At 41.3% G+C, this 21,112-nt stretch overlaps 1 protein-coding gene across 4 annotated transcripts; it reads right to left on the minus strand.

Moving 5' to 3' along the window:
• Positions 1-14,653: 14,653 nt before the first annotated feature.
• On the minus strand, positions 14,654-20,832 carry LOC148032443 (uncharacterized). Of its 4 annotated transcripts, none has more exons than XR_015691636.1 (3): positions 19,982-20,832; positions 16,639-19,672; positions 14,654-15,897 (listed from the first exon to the last, which is right to left on the minus strand). XR_015691636.1 is itself a non-coding variant. In XM_087683116.1 (2 exons), exon 2 carries the CDS (start codon positions 19,314-19,316, stop codon positions 16,893-16,895), a length of 2,424 nt encoding a protein of 807 aa, XP_087539242.1. In that variant the 5' UTR covers positions 19,317-19,672; positions 19,982-20,832; the 3' UTR covers positions 15,973-16,892. The 4 variants fall into 4 exon arrangements, 1 of the variants encoding a protein (XP_087539242.1); XR_015691635.1 differs by lacking the exon at positions 14,654-15,897 and adding an exon at positions 15,971-16,385; XR_015691634.1 differs by lacking the exon at positions 14,654-15,897 and adding an exon at positions 15,972-16,410.
• Positions 20,833-21,112: the final 280 nt, after the last annotated feature.

A 21,112-nucleotide genomic window follows, 5' to 3' on the forward strand; every position in this document is an offset into this window, starting at 1 on the left:
TTGCACATGGGACCGGTGTAGTTGCAGATATTGATATCTGGCATAAACGCATTGGTCATGTTAATGTACAGCGACTTAAATCAATGCAGGCCCAAAATATTGTTGCAGGATTGCCCAAATTCAAGGTTGCAGAAATGCATAAGGTATGTGAAGCCTGTCAGTTTGGAAAACATGCAAGGAAACCATTTCCTAGACATGTTCAAGAGAGTGAGAAGCCATTGGAATTAATCCACTCTGATGTGTGGACTACTAAAGCTGCATCTCTTGGAGGCTGTCATTATTTTGTCACTTTTATTGATGACTATAGCAGAAAAGTTTGGGTGTATTTTATGAAAAAGAAAAGTGAAGTTTTTGGGCATTTCAAAACCCTTAAAGCTATGGCTGAAAAAGAAACAGGTCTGCAAATAAAATGCCTGAGGTCAGATGGAGGGGGAGAGTACCTCTCAAATGAGTTTGCAAAGTTCTTGCGGGAGCATGGCATAAAGCAGCAATATTCATGCAGTTATACCCCACAACAAAATGGAATTGCAGAAAGGAAAAACAGGCATATTGGAGAGGTATCTCGTGCCATGCTCAATGAAAAAGACTTGCCAGATTTTTATTGGGCTGAAGCAGTTGCTACAGCAGTCTACATAATGAACAGGACTCCCACTGCAGCAATACATGGAATGACTCCAGAGGAGAGGTATACTGGTAGGAAACCAGATATTTCTCATTTGAAAATTTTTGGTTGCATTGCCTATGTACATGTGCCAGATGAGCTGAGATCCAAGTTGGATCCAAAAGCTGAGAAGTGCATCTTTATTGGTTACTCTCTGCAGCAAAAAGGGTATAGATGCTATAACCCTTCTACTCGTAAGTTTACAGTGAGCAGAGATGTTGTTTTTGATGAGATGAGTAGCTGGTATAAACCAGTAAATGTGATTGATGATGTAGATGCACAAAATGGTAATGCTGCACAAAATTCACAGCAGCAGTCACAAAATATTAGTGGACCTGGAGCGTCCTCTAGCAGTGGTTCACATTCTTCGCCATGGACAGGCAGATTGAGATCAGGAGATTCTTCTCAAAGCAATGCAGATAGTGGTATGCAGGTATCACGAAAAGGAAAAGAGAAAGTTGATCAGCCCATGTTTGATGTGAATGCAGGTCACTCTTATGTGGATGGTGAATCCAGTGGCTCAGAGCAGAGCATTGATGATGAGTTGGGTATTCCTTCTATTGTTACACCTGGAGTAAGGAAGACCAGGGATGTGTTGAGAGCACCTGGGAGTGAACCTACTTTGCGCAGGTCTACGAGAGCTAGGTATCCTGTGGATAGGCTGAAATATGATGGATTTACAGCCATTCACTATGCATATATGGTCAAGGTGATACAGGAACCAGAACCCACCTCTTTTGAGCAAGCCATGGGAAAAGAAAAATGGGAGAAAGCCATGGATGAAGAAATGGATGCCTTGGAAGCAAATGCTACATGGGAGTTAGTACCTTTGCCTAAAGGTAAGAATGCAATTGGCTGTAAGTGGGTTTATAAGGTGAAGCACAATGCTGATGGTTCTGTGAACAGATACAAGGCAAGATTAGTAGTCAAGGGGTATGCACAAACATATGGCATTGACTATGAAGAAACATTTAGTCCGGTTGCAAGGATGGCAACCGTAAGAGCAGTCATTGCTATGGCTGCATCAAAGGGATGGTCTTTACATCAGATGGATGTAAAGAATGCCTTCTTGCATGGTGATTTGCAAGAAGAGGTCTATATGGAGCAGCCACCAGGTTATGTGCATGCTGTTCATCCTGAGTTTGTTTGCAGGTTGAAGAAAGCCTTGTATGGCTTGAAGCAAGCACCTAGAGCATGGTCTGACAAGATAGGACAGTATCTTGTCACTATTGGCTTTCAGATTTCCAAGGCAGATTTCTCACTTTATGTGAGAAAAACAGAGAAAGGTATTATGCTGCTTGTCATTTATGTTGATGATTTGATTATGACAGGTGACAGTGATGAAGATATCCTTCATGTGAAAATGCTATTGAAGCAGAAGTTTGAGATGAAGGATTTGGGAGAGCTGCGTTATTTCTTGGGCATTGAGGTGATTAGATCACCAAGTGGGATACAGCTATTGCAGAGGCAGTATGGATTGGACATGCTGTCCAAATATGGGATGACAGGCTGTAAGCCTATTTCAGTTCCTTTGGAGCAAAATGTGAAGCTGAGCACAGATGCAGGTGAGCTTCTAGAAGACCCTACTATGTACAGACGCATAGTAGGAAGTTTGATTTATATGACTATTACCAGGCCAGATTTGAGCTATGCTGTTGGATTGGTAAGTCAGTTTATGCAGGCTCCAAGGAAACCACATTTGGATGCGGCTAGACGCATACTTAGGTATGTGAAGTCCACATTGCAGTGTGGACTATTTTATGAGACTGGGGTTCAGATACAGTTGCATGGATACACTGATGCTGATTGGGCTGGTAGTATTTCTGATAGACGATCTACCAGTGGATATGTATTCTCTTTTGGGAGTGCTGCAGTCACTTGGAGCAGCAAGAAACAGCCTACAGTTGCCTTGTCGAGCACAGAGGCTGAGTACAGGGGTGCAGCAATGGTTGCATGTGAGGTAGCTTGGTTGCATAAGCTACTTTATGATATGCATCAGTCTACAGATGGGCCAGTTGTCATTTATTGTGACAACATGAGTAGTATACACTTGGCAAATAACCCAGTCTATCATGCTAGAACAAAGCACATTGAGGTGCATTATCACTATGTGCGAGAGAGGGTTTTACTAGGTCTTATTGATCTAGTTTATGTCAGCACAGAGGATCAGGTAGCTGACATATTCACGAAGGCATTGGGCGCAGAGAAGTTGCGCAAGTTCAGAGACCTGCTTGGTGTGCAGGAATTGGGATTGAGCTCGAGGGGGAGTGTTGAGATATCGAGCTCCACTCGTGATACGCCAGGGTGACCGTTGTGCATTTATGTCACCGACGTGTTAGTTGCAGATGCGGTTGGTACACCGCCCATGAATAATAGCTACATGATAGCTATCCTTATCTACTCTAGTTCGTGGCTCAGTTAGTATGCCACCTTAGTTAGTTGAGTTTGGTTTGAGACCCATATAGAGGGTTCTTCTATTTCTTTGTACTTGAGTTCTTTTGGCTTACACAACTAAGAAGAGGAAAACTGTTTTCAGCCTCCACCCTTGTGTGTCTTCCTCCATTGTGCAAGCAAGAAAGCTTCAAGCGAGACTCCTTCCTTCTCTCCCACAATCTTGACATTAGGTTGGTAGATATCATGGAAAGTATTTCAAATGCTCTCAATGACAGTGCCATCTTTAACATAGAGAAGTTGGATGACAATAACTTCCATGTAACGTGTCCGCTTGTCCACTTGTGGGACACATCTTAGCAGCCCATTGGGAGGGGAGTTTAGAAAGCACCACCTGGCACTCACAAGGAATGTCACAGGGTTTGCGATCTAGGTCTTCCCGAGTCTGCCCCAAAGCGGAAGTATATGGTCGTTCCCACTTAGGACCGACCTGAAGTTAGGGTTTCTTTCCTATCAGTCAAGTCTCTAGGAAGTAGCTAGTGTTGAGCTCCATATGAACCACTTTGCGTAGGAACAACAAAGTTGAAGCGAATTTATACTGCACTTGGTTCATAGAGAATGGAAAACGAGAGGGATGCGAAGCTCAACCTCTCTGCCCATAAGGCATAGTCCCATTCCGCTCCCCTAAAACAGCATAAATCGGGATTCTAACTCTACTGACTCTAGGTCTTCACAGTTTCGTTATTACGTCTTTTGAGAAAAGTTTGCAGCTAACCGGGACCACCCTTCCGTAGGACGGACCCAAGTCACGTCCACTGCACTTTCCTCGATAGCTTTAGTTGTCTAATTAGGTCCTACCACATTTATGTGCGACATTTAAAATCAGCTTCATTAATTAAGCCTTTTAAGGCACAAAGTTCGTTCACGTAATTTACAACACATACACAAAAACAAAACAAGCAGTCCTTTTATCAAACAAGTTCCTTAACTTATCTTTAAGTTAATCTTTGTCTCCTGCCCATACAGGAGAATTATATATCCCTTCTGTCCAACAGAAGTACCCGGTCCAAATCTCATGGCACCGAAATTTCCATCCTTTATCTAGAATAGGATCTTCCAACGTCCCAAACATTGGGCTCACGAGGATCTCCAACTCCATTCTAGGACAGGCAAGGGATGTCCAGAGCTCCACCTTACCCACAAGTGGTTTAGGAGTGAGATGCCATTTCCGTGGTTGGCCTTTTCACCACTCGACCATCGGCCCATGAATCGAGCAGTGCCCTCTCGGGATAATATGCGATGTGATCTTGGAGATGATCCACGCGTGCAAAATATCCTTCCTTAATTAATCCAATTAAAATTCAAGCATAATCAAAGCAATCAGTCCTAATATCATATTCTAGAAAAACATTCCTTTATTCCCATGGCAACTTGTCATTACAGACCCCTGCCATGCATTTGCCATCAACACAAGCCTTGGAATATTTATCCAAATCACAATGCAACAATCCCTTGATTGAAAAAAAAACATTTAGGGTATTGTTCAATCAACCAACAAAACTAATTGTATTTTTCCTAAACAATACAATAATAGATGCGACAATAATTCCATCGCATATTCACTCTCCCCCTTGGAACCAAAGAGTAGAATTTACTTAATATTCCCTCCTTTAGCCTAAGGCATATGCTAAAGGTTCCAATACTATACATGACGTAAGTCCTATCATTCCAATGCAAATTAATCAATCTAGCAAGAGCATTTATGCCTCTTCTCTAAGTGGCAATTATCTTTTAGCATTTTCCTACTATGAAACATTTTTTTCTTGGCTTTATCTTTCTTTCTCCTAAGGCAAGGAGTCGCATGTCATCGATGTAAAGTTTACATAATCTCTCCCATGTATGTACCATATATATGCATTTTCAAACTTTAAACAATATTATCCTCGGTAAAGATTAATCAAAGACTCATCAATGCTCAATACTTTAGTGTCCCATATGTTGCTTATGCTATGCATGGATTCATCACGTAGCAACTAGGTGCAATTTAACTCCCTTTTATATAAGCACTTCACAAACTTCATCTTTGAATATTTGAGATGCGATTTATCCTTTTCAATGACCGGTTCTAGCAGCACAAGGTACGGAGCCTAATGTATCTCTTGTGAGCATTAAAACAAGCATCTATCAATTTGAAAATACATTACTTATGATCGGTACTGCAATTGGATTGACAGTGATGCCTTCGCCCAAAGCTCTGTTGTTGGTTGTAGGATTGTCATCTACATGCGACATTCTTCGCTTGGAGGCCATCGCCTGAAAGTAGACTCAAGAGATTAAGAAGATGGAATAGATTCGAGATGGGAGAGCGTAAGAGAATATGGTTAGATCGAGAATCGAGATGGAGGGAAATTTTGCAGCCTCTCGGGGTAACTCTCTCTCTCTCTCTCTCTCTCTCTCTCTCTCTCTCTCTCTCTCTCTCTCTCTCTCTCTCTCTCTCAAGTTTTCTCTCACAATCTCTTGGAGGGGTATACTCTCTCTCTCCCTCTCTCTTGCAGCCTTTCGGGGTCTCCTTATGCTCCCTTGTACCTCCCCATGCCTCATATTTATAATTAATTAGAGAGGAGGGGATAAGTCTGAGAACAAGAGTGGAGGGACTCTTAGAAGATTTAGTGATCTGATGCTTAGATCATAAATCTGATGGTTGCATTGGCTCCAAAAGGGGGGTAAAACTCTAAGACACTTGGTTAGAAAGCTCTTAGTTCACTCCTTCTTCTTTTCTCTATTCGAGGTGTTGTCTACTGCCTGTAGACTGCGATCGCGGCGCGCGATTTTGCCAGTCACTTTTCTTTATTTCTCTTTTTATAAAATCTCCAAAACTAACTAAAATATCACTTGTCTTTTCTTTTAAATGACTTTTAGTTCTATCTTTTTAGGATAATATCCTAGAATATAATATATTTTTTTCCCCAAGAATCCAATATTTTTGGACCATTCAAACTACACACATTAATACTAGTGATTAATATGGCTCATAAGTCCCGTTCACATTGTACTTTTCGTGAAGGGTGGCTACGGTCCTTATCAATCCGAGAAAAATGTCAGATTTATGATTCTCGATTTTTTTAAAATATATTTTTAATTGAATGAAAATTATTAACTATTAATGCTAGTCAGTTTTTACCTTAGTTAGTCTTTAGTTAGTAATCTTACTAACTTATTAATTGACTAACTAACTTTCGAACTAACCAACTAACTTTTATTGCGTGGAAATATTACATTCCAATATTGGAAGACTCATATTTGGTGAATATTGATGCAAAATAAATACATCATACCATTGAAAACCAAGGGTATAAAGCTAGAAGATTGGAATAGAGATGATTAGGAAGAGATTGATGAGCTATGCAATAGGTAGGTTTATTTCAATGTTATTGCAACTGGAGGTGGTGCGTATGATTTATAAAAAAAGATAAGTGATCTTTGTGACAAGTAAAGTCATGTTTCATTGTTATATTCACTAAAGAATCTTACGGTCCTTTGTATGAAGAAGTGTACTTCTACATCCACTCATTTGAGTGAGTTTCACTCCATTTTGAGCTAGCTTATACATTCCACATTGTTATGAGTGCTAATCCCCCCTAAAGATGACTTCATTGTTATATTCACTAAAGAATCTTACGGTCCTTTGTATGAAGAAGTGTACTTCTACATCCACTCATTTGAGTGAGTTTCACTCCATTTTGAGCTAGCTTATACATTCCACATTGCTATGAGTACTAATCCCGGCTAAAGATGACTTCAAATGCTTTGATGTAGAGAGTGCCTTGCTTATAGAAGAAGTGAACAAGAAAAACATTGATACATCCCATACTTCTCATGCACTTATAGTTAGAGTTAGACATGATGATAAAGGGAATAACGATTGCCATGGTAAAGACTCACAAGCCAATATGGGCAAGTCTAAGTTTAGTGAACAGTCACGCAGTAAATCATGTGATCCTAAGTTCTCTCTTACTTGTCATTATTGTGGGTATCAAGGTCACATAAGGCCATTGTGCTATAAAATATGCAATGATAGGCGTAAAAAGGGCAAAGTGAAAGTGTAGGATAATACCAAGTTTTTTTATGGTCTCATTGTTCCTAACTCCACTATTAAGATTAAGGAGATAAATACCTTCGAGTACAATTCACATGATTAGATACTTGCTACTTTTTCACTTGGTACTACCTAGATGACCAATTTTTGATCTGTCTACTCTAAGTGTTAGCTTCTTGATTTTGGGACTTCCCTTTATATGACCCCGCATAGTCACTAGTTTAATACCTATCGCACTATTACAAGTTTAGTTAGATTGGGTGATGATCAGGTATGTGATATTATTGGCATAGGTGATGTGAGACTACAATTTGGTACTAATACTCTATTGGTGTTGCGTGATCTATGGCATGCCCTAGTTTTCACTAAAAGCCTTATCTTAGTTGGATAGTTGGATGCTAATAGCTATCATGTACCTTTAGGTGATTATACATGGAAGATTATATGTAGCAGGACAATTCGATTGATTTTTTTTAAAAAACAAAAAAACTAATTATGGGGAACTATCATTCCGTATGCACTTTGTGTGCATGAAACACTAGGCCATTTTGTAGCCATGAAGTGGCATGTAGCACAGTAACCTCGCACAAAAATTACATGCTCTTTTTGTGTGATATCTAGAAACTATCCCCCCCCCCCCTCCCCCCTCTCTCCCTCTCTCTCATCAAGCTTAAAACTATTTATAAAATGTAAAATACAAAATATCAAATATACATATAATTCTTTTATGCATCAAACTTATAAACTTTCATCCATACATAACTGTAAGAAATTAACACACCCTTGTTTCGGGTGATACTTTGAAACAACATTGCTATAACATAATGGATCATAATCAAAACATATATACATCTATATATTAGAGTCCAAGCTCTACAAAATGACTTTCTCCAAGAGACCTAGTTAAAATAAAGTTGTCTCCATTTTAAAGGAATAATTTTAATATCTAAGTGAGATACTCACATGATTGTAAGAAAACATATCATTGCTTCACATGATAAATTGAAACAACAATGTTATACTCAATTCTTTTATGTATCAAAGATATAAACTTTTATCCATACACAAGTGTAAGAAAACACACTCTTGCTACGTGTGATACTTTGAAACAACAATGTTATAACAAAATGGATCATAATTCAACATAAATACTTTCTCTAAGAGACCTAGTCAAAATGAAGCAGTCTCCTTTTTCAAGAAATAATTTTTATCTCTAAGTAGGACACTCACATGATTGTCAGAAAACACATCCTTGCTTCACATGATAGTTTAAAATAACAATGTTATACCAAAATGAATGATAATTAGCACACACACACACACCCCAAAGTCCAAGTATTACAAAAAGACTTTCTCTAGGAGACTAGTCAAAACAAAGCTGTCTCCTTTTTTGAGAAATCATTTTTATCTCCAAAAGCAGGACATTCACAAGAGTGAAGTAGAGTTCGACACTAGTAACTTTGGTCTCTTTCTAGTATTAATGCTACAAAGGGAAGGTATAAGACATCCTACTCCTACTTTCCATTAGCAAGCCATGAAGGCCAGAGGTTAAGCCATCCTACTTTCTATCTATGCATGCTCGATTGTTTCCAAGTGTTACAAAAATGGCCCAATACCAACAAAAAAAGATAATGTCTCTAAGAAACCTGAAAAAAACGTAGCTTTCTTTTCTTTGAGGAATCATAACAAAATCTTTATCCTTAAGCAAAACATGCAAATGTGAAGCAGAGCACTTGCAATTGAAGAAAGTCAGAATATAAGCACACACAACAATTAGCAAAGACCATTTCATTCCAAAAATAGTAATATCTAGTTGAATATTTGTGAACGAATTAGTAGGTACAAATATAGGTTTATGTAGTGTCACAAAACAACCCAAATCCTTGAATCCATAATTAAACTAATGTCTTGGTATCTTATTAGTATGAGAGCGTTGAAACTTCTTCTTGTGGTTAACCTCATAACACATGCACCTGAAAGCATTGTATATACCCACAATACACAACTTCAATACAAATTGGGAGCTTAATGTCTATATTAATATCATCACGTAAATGCTCAACAACTCTTGCAAGCATTCTTCTTATGATATGATCGGTCATTACTACACGCAACGTACATTCTAGCTCCTTTTGATAGTTGAAGGTTAGGTAATAGTCCCATTTTAGGATAGGCATATACAAAAGTCAACTAAATATTGAAACATGGAAAATAATCCACTTCCAAAAGAGTATATACCAACCAAACATGGCATGAAGAGCAATTTACACACATGCTAGAATAGTGACCATGTAGTAGGGTCCTTAACAATTAAATCTCTACAAAAAAGCAATGCACATCATTGCACCTTCTGAAGCACATCCTTGCATATAATGTTTGTGATAATATCCTTGTCATTTTCATCTAGTAAGACTTTCACATCATGTGAGAATTTCACCTTGAAAATGCAACATACAGCTTACCATGTTTACATATTAACACATTTAAATAAAGCCCAAAATGGATAAAGTCTATTCCTGTGACTTGTTGATTGTCATAACACATGCCAATTGAATGGAAAACTGCCTCCATTTCATAGTAAATGGCAATTGCAAAGCACTGGGAATAAAAGTAATCCTAGGAATAAAAACTCATTCACCTATATTTGTCCCTATTATTATCTCAACATCTATCACTTTTCTATCGAAAGCCTTACATATCAATTATGTACCATTACATAGACCTTTTCTTGGGTTCAAGTTTCTAAGGAGAATAATAGGCGCATTTATCTTTAGCAACAATAAATGGGGAGGAAATGCACCTCCAAGTTCTAATGTATTCAAATACTCCATGGAGTAAAAAAATTACTCATCATCCATCTTTACAAATAATTGAATCTACATTATAATACTGTCTAACTTCCTTGGCATCAATTACAATGGATGATCATTCAGCTACCACCTCTGTATTCTATGATGCAACTATAGCCCACTCATTGAAATATGTTGTATAGTCAGCCATATTGGACACATCACCATAGACACTATTAATCAAGGTTTTGATAGAGTCACGATAGAGTGCCCTTTTAACACCATGCCTAGTGGGACATGTAACTTATCATAGTTATCAATAATGCCAAATCCATCCCCTATTCCTTAAATCCAACCAATGAATCCATTGTTGATCACATTACCAACTGCTTCGCTGACACTTGCATATTCCCAAATAGCCTTAACACCCTCACATATTATCATAAATAAGAGTAAGATAATGTAGAATCAACAATATCATCATGTATAGCCTTTACCATAGTTGGCAACATCTATTCAAAATCCCCATTGAATAAAACAACCTTCCCACCAAATGGCTTATCACAACTCATAACATCTCTTAAAGTTCTATCAATTGCTTCAAAGGCATACCGATGGGTCATAAGAGCCTCATCCCACAAAATAAGGCTCGATTGCTTCAATAATTGAGCAAGCTCACTTTGAATAGGAATATTATAGGTAGATCGAATATTTAATTCTATTGGGATTTTAAACCGTGAGTGAGTTGTACGACCACCCAATAAAAGCAAGTCAGTAATGCTAAATGATGCCGTTGCCAATGCTATACAACCATCATTGCGCAGCTTCACAAGCAAACACTTATGGCTTTGATGTCCTTTTTGTCTTTTTGAAGTTTCCTACTTTTTTCTGCAAAGTATTGGTTCTTTTCTTTTGTCTTGAGGGGAGTGGACAATCACTCATGAATATATGAGTGTATCACCTAGATCAATTTTGCACATTTTTAATATATAAAAGGGTGCCATGTAAAGGGGTTATTTACAAATTGAATAGAAAATGGTTGTATTTTATTCATGAAAATTTTACAAATTAGATTATTTATATATAGGTAGTGAACCTATGTGATATGGAGGATATATGTAACTTACTTTTTTGTTCTCTCTATTGCTATTAGTGGGTGGCTCTAAGAAGGCCACTCTTTTGTAGGACGCTATAAGAATGGCTAACATCAATAGAAATTCTCAATAAGTAGCAAAGAGGTGGCCCTATGATGTTCTTGTTAAGATGTTCTTTCAATATAGTGGGTTAAGGGATGTAGTTGAACTAAAAGGTGGAGCGAGAGTGAGTGCATAAGCAAAAGCAAGAGGACACAAGAGCTATGGAGGTTCAAGCAATACAAGCTCTATTTACTTGTCCTAAATCACCTCTTTAATGAAGGGATACCAAACCTCAACGTGCTTGGTCTTTGCATGAAAGACACGATTACGAGCCAACTAGATGACACTCGTAGATTCTAGATACAAGGTAGTAATCATAGTCATACTAAGGTTTGCAACTACAAGACCTAATTATAAGGTTTCTTTGCAAGTCTCAACAATTTCAATATACTTAGACTAGCTAGTACAAAAGGCTTTGGATTTCTATGCACTATGCATCTAAGAAAAAACATCTCCATCATCATACATCTTTAATCACACGCAACACTAAAGTAGACAAACTTAACAAAGGAAAAGTAGCTTAGTTGGATTTGTGACACAAGTATCTACATCAAAGACTTGTCACTAATCTAGTAGAGGTGACACATAAAAAGAGACCTCTCAAAGAAGAGCTCTAGAAAGAAGTATCTACATCAAAGGCCTTTAGAGAGAACAAGAGACTATAACAAAGAAGTTAATCAAGATAGCAAGAATCTTTCGTGGAAGCTATATTTAGGAGGTGACCATTCCATTAATAATTATGATGCTACCATTCTTAAGGTCAAACTGCAAGTGCTCTAAGGTGCCCTCCACAATTTTGCATACTAACCATGTCATGTCAAATGGCAAAATGCAAAGAATCAATAGTAAAAGGTATTTAGTAAGCAAACTTTCTAAAATAAATCTAGAGTTCAGATACATCCCTTACCCCACTATATTAAAAAACTGTCTCGACAAAAACATCGTAAAGCCACATGTTTGTCACTTATTGAGAATTTCTACCAATATCAACCATTCATATAGTATCCTACAAAAATGGTAGCCTTCTCAAAGCCACCCATAACTAGATTCCTAAGTAGAGCTATATGCTCAAACCCCAAGAACACCTATGTAGCACTTGCCACCATTAGCATGCCTCATATATGGAGGATGATAACCTTCAACAAATGGTGGAGGAATTTGTAGGATATTTATCAAGACTAGGCATCCTAAAGCCATTAATCTTGGGACTTTTGGGTGCTTGTTTTGATGTGCTACAAGTCCTACTTAGAATAGGCTCCAATATAGCTACAAAATGGCTATCAAAATCGATCTTCTCATCAAAATAAGCTCCAATATTACTACAACTTGGCTAAATTGAACCAATAAGAGACATCCATTGAATTTTGCAAACACAAAAAGGTATAGCATTCCAAGCACCATTAGAGACTTGTGGCAACCACAATGAAGAAAAGCAATTCTAAATAGCATCCACCAAGTGTGAAACTCAAACTTCTACTACAACTCCACTGAGGAGTGAGAAGATTTGACATCATGCACTTATCTACACCGATTGGAATGATCATTTGAGTCAAGCGAGGATATCAATTATACTTTTCCTAGAATCCCCCCAACACTTATGATGCATCTTAACCACACATAGTCTTTGAACCAAGGGACCTCATGCCATCTTTCCATCACTTTGTAGAAAATTTTGCCGAGCAACATGGCCACACTTTCATTGCCAATGGGAATTACATTTGCCTTCTACTTTCTTATTTAAGGGCTCAAACCCCCTATGAAGAAATACTTCCTTCTCCATTCTTCTATCAATGCCAAGATAGAGTACCAAGCAACATGGCCACACTTGCATTGCAAATGGGAATTACGTTTGCTTTCTACATTTTCTTCTTTAAGGGCTCAAACCCCCTATGAAGAAATACTTGCTTCTTCATTCTTCTATATCAATGCCAAGATGGAGCACCTAGCAATTGTGAGGCTCTATCTTTGTGCTATCATTTGTCCAATATTTCATATGAAATTGATTTATAACATAAATGAAAGCAAGTTCGATGCATGTATGATATTCTTACCCACCACTCCTCTTTTTGCTCATGACTCACTCTATTCCTATGTCCTAGGCAATACATACCTTTCTACTATTCTTGAACCTTTTGTGAAATTGATTTATAACATAAATGAAAGAAAGTTCGATGCATGTATGATATTCTTACCCACCACTCCTCTTTTTGCTCATGACTCACTCTATTCCTATGTCCTAGGCAATACATACCTTTCTACTATTCTTGAACCTTTTGTGACTCGCCGTGTTCCTATCTCCTAGGCAATACATACCTTTCTACTACTCTTGAACCTCTCCCTTCTCTACCACTACCAAATTCTCAATCTTTGCCCCAACTATCTTCTCCCACTCATCAATACAAATATCAACAAGTCTTTTTTTTAAAAGGGAGCAAATTCAAAGACGTTGAAACAAGAACAATCAAGAGAGTGCAAATTGATATATCTACTCAAAAAGTGCTAGAGCTCATTACACAATCGTTTCTTGATAATGCATATAAGAAATTTAAACATGTAAACTACTCTTATTTTGTTATCATGATGGACAAAATAAACCACCACCAACCTTGTGTGATGAGTTGCAAATGTGTATTCCAATTGTGGAGTGTGCTTGAACGATACGTACTATATGGAAGTAGACAGCATAAATGGCATGGGAAGATCATGTCACATGACTTAGATTTTTTTTTTTAAACTCAATCTAAAATCATTACAAGTTATTTGTGTTTACAAACCGAAGAATAAAGATCTCATATGGTAATATGGAGCCACATACACAAAGCCCTAATATAAACTTGGTATGTCTACCAATTTTGTAATGAATACCAATTGTGATGTGTTTGGAATGCATATATCATTGTTCTATGATTTGTGCGTATTATGTGAGTGAAATGTAAGTGCTGCTGAAAGGTCATGAATCACATGAAAAAGCCCAAAGTGGTACAAGAGTTGCTAATGCTCACTTACAAAGAAAAAAGATTGCACATGCCACTATGGAAGCCACATGCACATCAACATGCCTAATTTGAGTCCACTATATGTGTACCGAATACCACTCTTTTGATGTATACCAGCCTCTTCTATGATGTGCATGTAAGACATATAACGATGTTGTGTAACGTGCTTGAAGGGTGTGGTGCTAGCCGAGAGTGAAGAGAGTACAAGTGGTATTGAAAGGTCATGAGTCTCACATCAAAACCCATTATAAATTCACTGCGAGTATGATCAAAACCGAAGAAAATAGAAGACACAAGCCACTTTGGAAGCCAAAGGACAAGCAAGTCTATAGACGCGTTGATACCAAGGAAAGACGACCGAGAGGAGAAACAAGAATAAGGGAAGACGGGCCGACGGCTGAAGCAACGCTTCAAGTGAGAGGAGGAGCAGACAGAAAGTAGTGGCAATGCACATCCACCCAGTTCCAACCACATGATGCTCACTCACATCCCTTCATCCATTGGGAGTTCATGCTCACATGACAGTCCATGCATTGGGATTTGCGCCTAAACAGAGTATTGGATGCGAATTAGGGTGAAGTATATCGGTGTTTGTTCGATGCATTTATAATTTACACGGAAATGATTGGCATTCTGTTCTGCAAGTCTTTCGACGATTTCAGACGTCAATTTCTAGCGATTTTCACCTTCCCAGCTAAAGATTGCTATTTGGGCATATAAATTCCCTCCAAAATTAGAAGCGAGATATTTCTGGAGGAGTGTTTCCTGTAAAAGCAAGGTGAATAATTCGGCCCTCGGGGGAGTTTCATGAACGTTTCATCACAAATTCCAAGACAAAAAGGATGTATAGAGGCTAAGAAAAGCAGAGATCCATACTTCGCTGTCCTACCATGGGGACGAGAGAGATCAGCGTCGATACCTCAAAGTTAAAAAAAATGATTAGGGACCAGCAGTATATTAATGTGATAGCTGAAACAACTTCAGATTTAACTGGTACGAATCACGACGTTGACAAAACTTCACAGCAGACATATCTTATCACAAAAGTTCCCGTCACTACCATGTTATGTAGCCCACACATGACCCAGAACTTGCAGCTTGGTGATGCATCTTGTGAACCATGGATGCGCAACGTCAAACCAATTGTCCTGGTCCATGATCGTAACGTGCTGTATAACCTCTGCAATACTCATGTCACCAAAATACCAATAATATCGTGCAGGTGATGGAGGGGCGACAGCATAAAGCCTTGGACCTAAAACTTTCTTATCGAGCCCCTATTCAGGGGGGGTATCAAATGGGCAGAGATCAATCCCTTGCAGCGCACAGTCCCAGCACACCGCCGACCAATCACGATTGCCACATGCGTTTGTGCTGATCACTCTATGACGCTTGTCAATTCAGCCCCAGAAAACCAAAGCCTAAAAGTATGAAAAAGCAGAAGTTAACTTAAAGCGAAAGCTCGGGTCATGTTCATCCTGAAAAGAACATGGAGATGGATTATCTTTTCGAGCAGATCAAGATGCAGAGCTGCAGGGGGTTGCTATAAGAATTGCCAAAGGCTAAAATGCTACCACTTTTGCAGCGCCTAGCTGAACATGCGCTCATATCAGCTTGGCAAAGATAGCGGGGAAACCTCAAAAGGACACTAGTATGGCTTAGCTATCCTGCAGGAATCAGAGTAGATGCGGCGCACTAAAACCCCTCCAGATTGTGGATCACTTCCCATTTCCGAACAGTGTGAGCCTGCAAAGCTTCAACAATGGGCCTGAAAACAACTTTTATGATTACTCTCACTTCCACAAAACATTAATCAGAATTCAAAAATCGAAGTATCTTCCAATGATCACCTAGCACCACCCCTTCTACTATATTAATTGTAATAAAGACATCAACTAGCATGTTAAAGTATAAGCAAGATTTACCATCTCTAGCATGTTAAAGTATAAGCAAGATTTGCCATCTTTAGCTATACATATAAAATTATGATCACATTATTTTTGTCTTTCGTAGTATTAGGAAAATCACAGGAGCCAAGAGGCCAGTTATAGTTTGAGGCATGAAACTTCAAATCAGCCACTATCTTTTCTAGAGCCCAGCGTCTTCTTCTTCTTCTTAGGACTTGCAATCATCCTTTGACCTGACCAGTAATACAGTACATGCAAACTCGGAACTCCTGAAGAAACTTGGCCAGCCAAATTGATTTGCTTTCAATATATTCAGCTGTGATTTGATCGAACAGTATTTGATACTGATCTGCAAGCAAACCGCTACTAGAGTACTGACAGGGAAAGCAGCAAGTTACGTTGAGAAAACATCGACAGACTACTTACCATGCATACACATACAGGCTATATACTGCATATTATTATGTCTGTTTGCACACAAATCAGGGCCGATTATTCTGTTGTGTTATACTACTAGGTAATATATAAAACATTGGACCATGGCAGATCGATTGCAAAAGGATTTGGTAAAAGATATGTATATTGAGTTGCCGGAGGCTTACTTGCAGCTGCTGCAGCTGGCAACAAACTGCTGGGAGCCATCTTTTCCAGTCGCATTCGCCATGGCTGTCATGTACCCTCCTCTGATCCTCCATGACCAAAGCCAAGAATCTAGTGGATTCTTTTGATCGATATATATAAGCATCAACTTAATATAGTAGTGCAATGAACGCCTGTGTTGAGTGATGTTTTGGTGATCATCACGATGAGTGACAGTAATGACAGTACGTCACCCCATGGTTGTGTTAATATTGACCTACTGCCGGAAGGCGGCGGCCATGGAGGAGGAGGGAGACATGATTCCTGCTGTTTCCTCGTCCGCGTCGAGGTCCATGCCATGGATGCGCCGCAACGGTATGAGTCGACTTGTGGTCGAATTGGAATTGGGATTCTGGTAGCGGGTAGCATGGCCTGCTGCTGCAGTAGGGCAAGCCGCACTAGTGGAGCAGCCACTGCCAGAGAGTACAGCACCTGCAGCCGCAGCCATGTTCACGCTGTTGATGACGTTGGATGCGTCGCCACTGCGCTGAATATGATGATGATCATCAACATCATTATGGTGGCGCTGATCGTGATCTACAGCTGCTCCTACTGCTACTGGATGATGATGATAATGAAGATGGTGTTCAAAGCTGCTGCCTGTGGCAGGGTCGAAGCTCATGCCGTGCAGCCCCAAATCGGACGAAGACGGGAGCGAGGAATTATCAGCAGAATGGAATATGGACTGAAGGGTACCCCTGGGTGAGATGGAGTTGTTGCTGTTGCTGTTAATGTTGTTGGTTGAATGACTGTTGACGGACGGCGCTGGATGATCTGCAGTAGTACTGTGGGGATGGTGCAGGATCAAGGAGGCAGGGAGAGGAGCAGAGAGAGGAGGTAAGCAGCTGGGAGTGGCCGGGAAGGCGGGAGGTAGGTGCTGGTCGGAGAAGATGAAGGAGGGCGAGGGAGCGGCAAAGTGGAGGAAATGCGGCGAGGGGAAGTGGAGGAGCTGAGAGTTAGAGGCGGGCGCGGAGGGGGCCTGCGGGAATATGGCGAAGCTACTAGCATGGTCGTGATGGTGGTGGTGGCGCAAGGGAGCGGAAGGGTACAGAGACGGGGAAGCGGATGGGGATGGCGATGGGTCGGGGCTGCTGGAGTATTGGGGCTGATGAGGGTAGTGGCGGAATTGGCTGAGAAAGAGGATGTCGGGGACAAGGAGCTGCTGCTGCTGCTGCTGCTGTGGATGTTGATGTTGATGATTATAATGATGTACATAGTGATGATCTTGCTGCTGCTGCTGCTGCTGCATATGCGGATGATGATGATGCTGCTGCTGCTGCTGCTGCACGCTTGCGGATCTTGCAGCCGGCGGCGGCGATGGAGGGCGCTGCTGCATAGAGGACGTCAGAATGTTGCAGGGGGGCTCCAATTTGGCCGCAGGCGCAGGAGCAACAGAACTAGCGGGCGCGCCAGAGGTACAGCTGGATTTCTCTTTCAGGACCCTCTCCCGCGCTCTCTCGCGGGCCTTAGCTCTGGACTCTGCTCTGCCCCCTCCTCCTCCACATGAGGCAGCCATCGGCTGCTGCTGCTGCTCCTCCTCCTTCATCAGCTTGTGATAATTATGCTGCTGCGGGGGCGTCGGCCTAGATTCCTCCCTCTCGCGCGCCTGCTCATCTGGCGACGCCCCCGCCGCAGGCTCCAGCTCGTCGATCGCTGCCCTGGCTTTCTTGATGAGCCAGTCCACCGCCTTGCTCGGCTGGTCGAACCCCAGCCTGTCCTGCACGTCGAAAAACTGAATGGCCGTGGGCGCTGACAGTCTCACCCTCCTGTCGCGTAGCCCCTTGGCCGTCCTCACTTTACTGTGGCGATCTTTGGTGCCTAGCGGCCGCACCGTCAAACTGGGCACGCTGCCGGCGCCTCTGGTCAACCTCCATGTCGTGGTGGTCGATGTGGCTGTACCAGCCGTAGTACCTGCCTGATGCATGTCACTGCTCCTCAAAGCACTAGAGCTTGCAGTAAGGAACCCTGCAGGCCGTCCACTTGTCGCACTGCCTGCAGAGCTTGCAATTTTCTTGCTCTGACGCTGCTGCTGCTGTGTGATGTTAATGATCCCTTCCAAACTCGCTGGTGCTCTTGCGGCAGCATGAGTAGTGGTCGAGGAATTAGCGACTACAGCAGAGGTATGGCCCCTAATGGCACCCCCCGTTTCGGCAGCTTGTTGGGGGTAGCTCCTCTTCTGACCTCCAGTACTGTTGCCATACTCTCTTTTAGTAGTAGTTGTACTGGTCAGCTTGCCGTCTGCAGTGCTTAGCAGTAATGGCTGCCCCTCCGCCCCATCCGCAGCAGCCACCACTCTTCCTCTTCCGCCTCGTCCTCCTCGTCCTCCTCCATGATTACTGTCCTCAAACCCTAGAATGGACGGTGAGGATCCTTCTTCCCGATAGTTACCTCTGCTCACAAACCTTAGGATAGGGGATGTTCCGGCAGTGTGCTGCAAGCCCGACGGAGGCCGTCGATCGTCCGAGGCTGCAACCCCATCCGCCTGACTTACATTCGATCCTCCGATAATTCCTGCCCCTCCTCCTGTCCCTCCGCTTAAGCCACCCCCTGCTGCAGCTGCCACAAACCCCCAACTCAACGTCTGCTTGCTTGCTGGCGCGCCTGTTCTCTCATGATCCGAGAGCTGCCTCTCTCTGCTCATCAACGACTACCCAGCTCCACAAACATCATCGGCTTGCTCCTCCTCCACCCCTTCTCATCGTAAGTGTGACCCTTCACCAGAACACTATTTTTCCCGTAATTAGCGCACCTGTTGCCTCCTTACTCTCAACCCTAGTCCTTGGTCCATATCTGCATCCGCTAAATCATCCGCCTCATCTATCAGTGCCGTGATCATCACCATGGTTGCTGCTCATTTGACTGATCAGCCCAGTGTGCGGGGGCCAGATGTTTGTGTGCTGACACTCAGCCGGGGCCTTTTCTTTCGAACACCGCTGCTACAAATTCTTCCCCAATCCACCGAGAAATCACAAGGCAACAGCTTTGCATGATCCCTCCCTATGACACACCAAAGCAAAGAAGCCAACACAGCAGCAGTATACACTATTCAGCTCCCTCTTTCTTAGTGCTCTTTATACGCAGGACAAAACAAGGTTCCGGCAACTTCAACAGTTCAGTAAAGCAAACGCAAGATGCTCTCAAAATTGTACTCCGTAAATCTTTGGGACTCGGAATTATTATTGCGTAGCAGTAACAAATTATCAACATCGAAGAGTAGCCACTAATTATGAGCTTCTAGCTCCTACGGTGCTCGTCCGTTTATTATACCGGCCATACCTAAAGCATCTGAGTGGGTGGGAGACTTACCAATTACAAAAGCAGACGTCTCCCCTCCTATCTACGGCAACGAACAGGTTGACAAAAGAGACTAATGAAAGAGCCAGACGGAACAAAGACCAGTCCTCTGCAAATTCCTTGCCAGTCTTCGACCTCTGATGGAGTAACCAAGAAGCTTCATTGGAAGAATCAGGTGCATGGCTTTTAGAAGCTTGCAGTGAACCAGATATCTAACTGTCCGCAGAGCAATTGGCGCTGATCAATTCTTCACTCCATAATCACGTCGCTGATACTGAGCTCGACAACCTTCATAATCACTTCGCTGATGATGAGCTTGACAAACCAATTATGATCCATACTCTGAGTTGCCTTTATAATTACGAGCAAGACCGTCACGGGTAGGAAAGGAACAAACAGCAAAATAAAGATCCAGCAGAACAAATCCACGCAATCTGATGGAGGAAGAGGGCCTTGTGGCCGGGTTGAACATTGCTTTTAATTCTATACACTGTACACAGTTCTTGATTCTTGACGTAACAATATCGCAGACAGTTTTTGTGCACAAAAAGAGATGGGGGGAGAAAGGGTCGGAAAAGAGGACAAAAGCAGAGAAAGTGAGAGAGATAAAAGAGGGGAATGGCACAGTCTGAGAAAGACTGCATAGTGTGTTCAAATTAGCAAAAGCAAACTACATATCTTCAGATGCAGAGAACAAGCGCAATGAAATTATAATCTACCAGGGAATGAAAAGCAAAGTCTCCGTGATGAAATGCCACGTAAATCAGACGGAGACAGAGAAGATGCACAATCAAGAGAATTATTTAGCCATGTTGAGCTATGGTGGGATGGGTGTGCGTATAATAAGTAATATAGTTTCGCTTATCTGCAATATGTACTTGAATAACTGCGAGAGGAAAGAATCGCGATGTCTTTTTAAAGGGGCTGTAAATTATTTCATGTCAATAAGTTGTGCAATTAGTGCAGCACTAAGGTGGGAGATCACTACTCAATTTTCTAAGTTTCTGGAATTGTTTGATGATTAAATTGAGCTGGCATGGCGGAGGGATGAGGGGTCCATGCAAACAGCAAGGTGGAAAGGCATATTGTATTTATGCGCGCACACACATGCTCTCTCTCTCTCTCTCTCTCTCTCTCTCTCTC

The sequence above is a fragment of the Lygodium microphyllum genome, chromosome 8 (genome assembly GCF_053477565.2).
Source record: "Lygodium microphyllum isolate KBCC chromosome 8, Lygodium_microphyllum_v1.1.10, whole genome shotgun sequence".
NCBI lineage: Eukaryota > Viridiplantae > Streptophyta > Polypodiopsida > Schizaeales > Lygodiaceae > Lygodium > Lygodium microphyllum.

Bases quoted from the DNA above. Each gene is read 5' to 3' on its own strand.
- LOC148032443 (XM_087683116.1), bottom strand. From the start codon at position 19,316: ATGAGCAGAGAGAGGCAGCTCTCGGATCATGAGAGAACAGGCGCGCCA.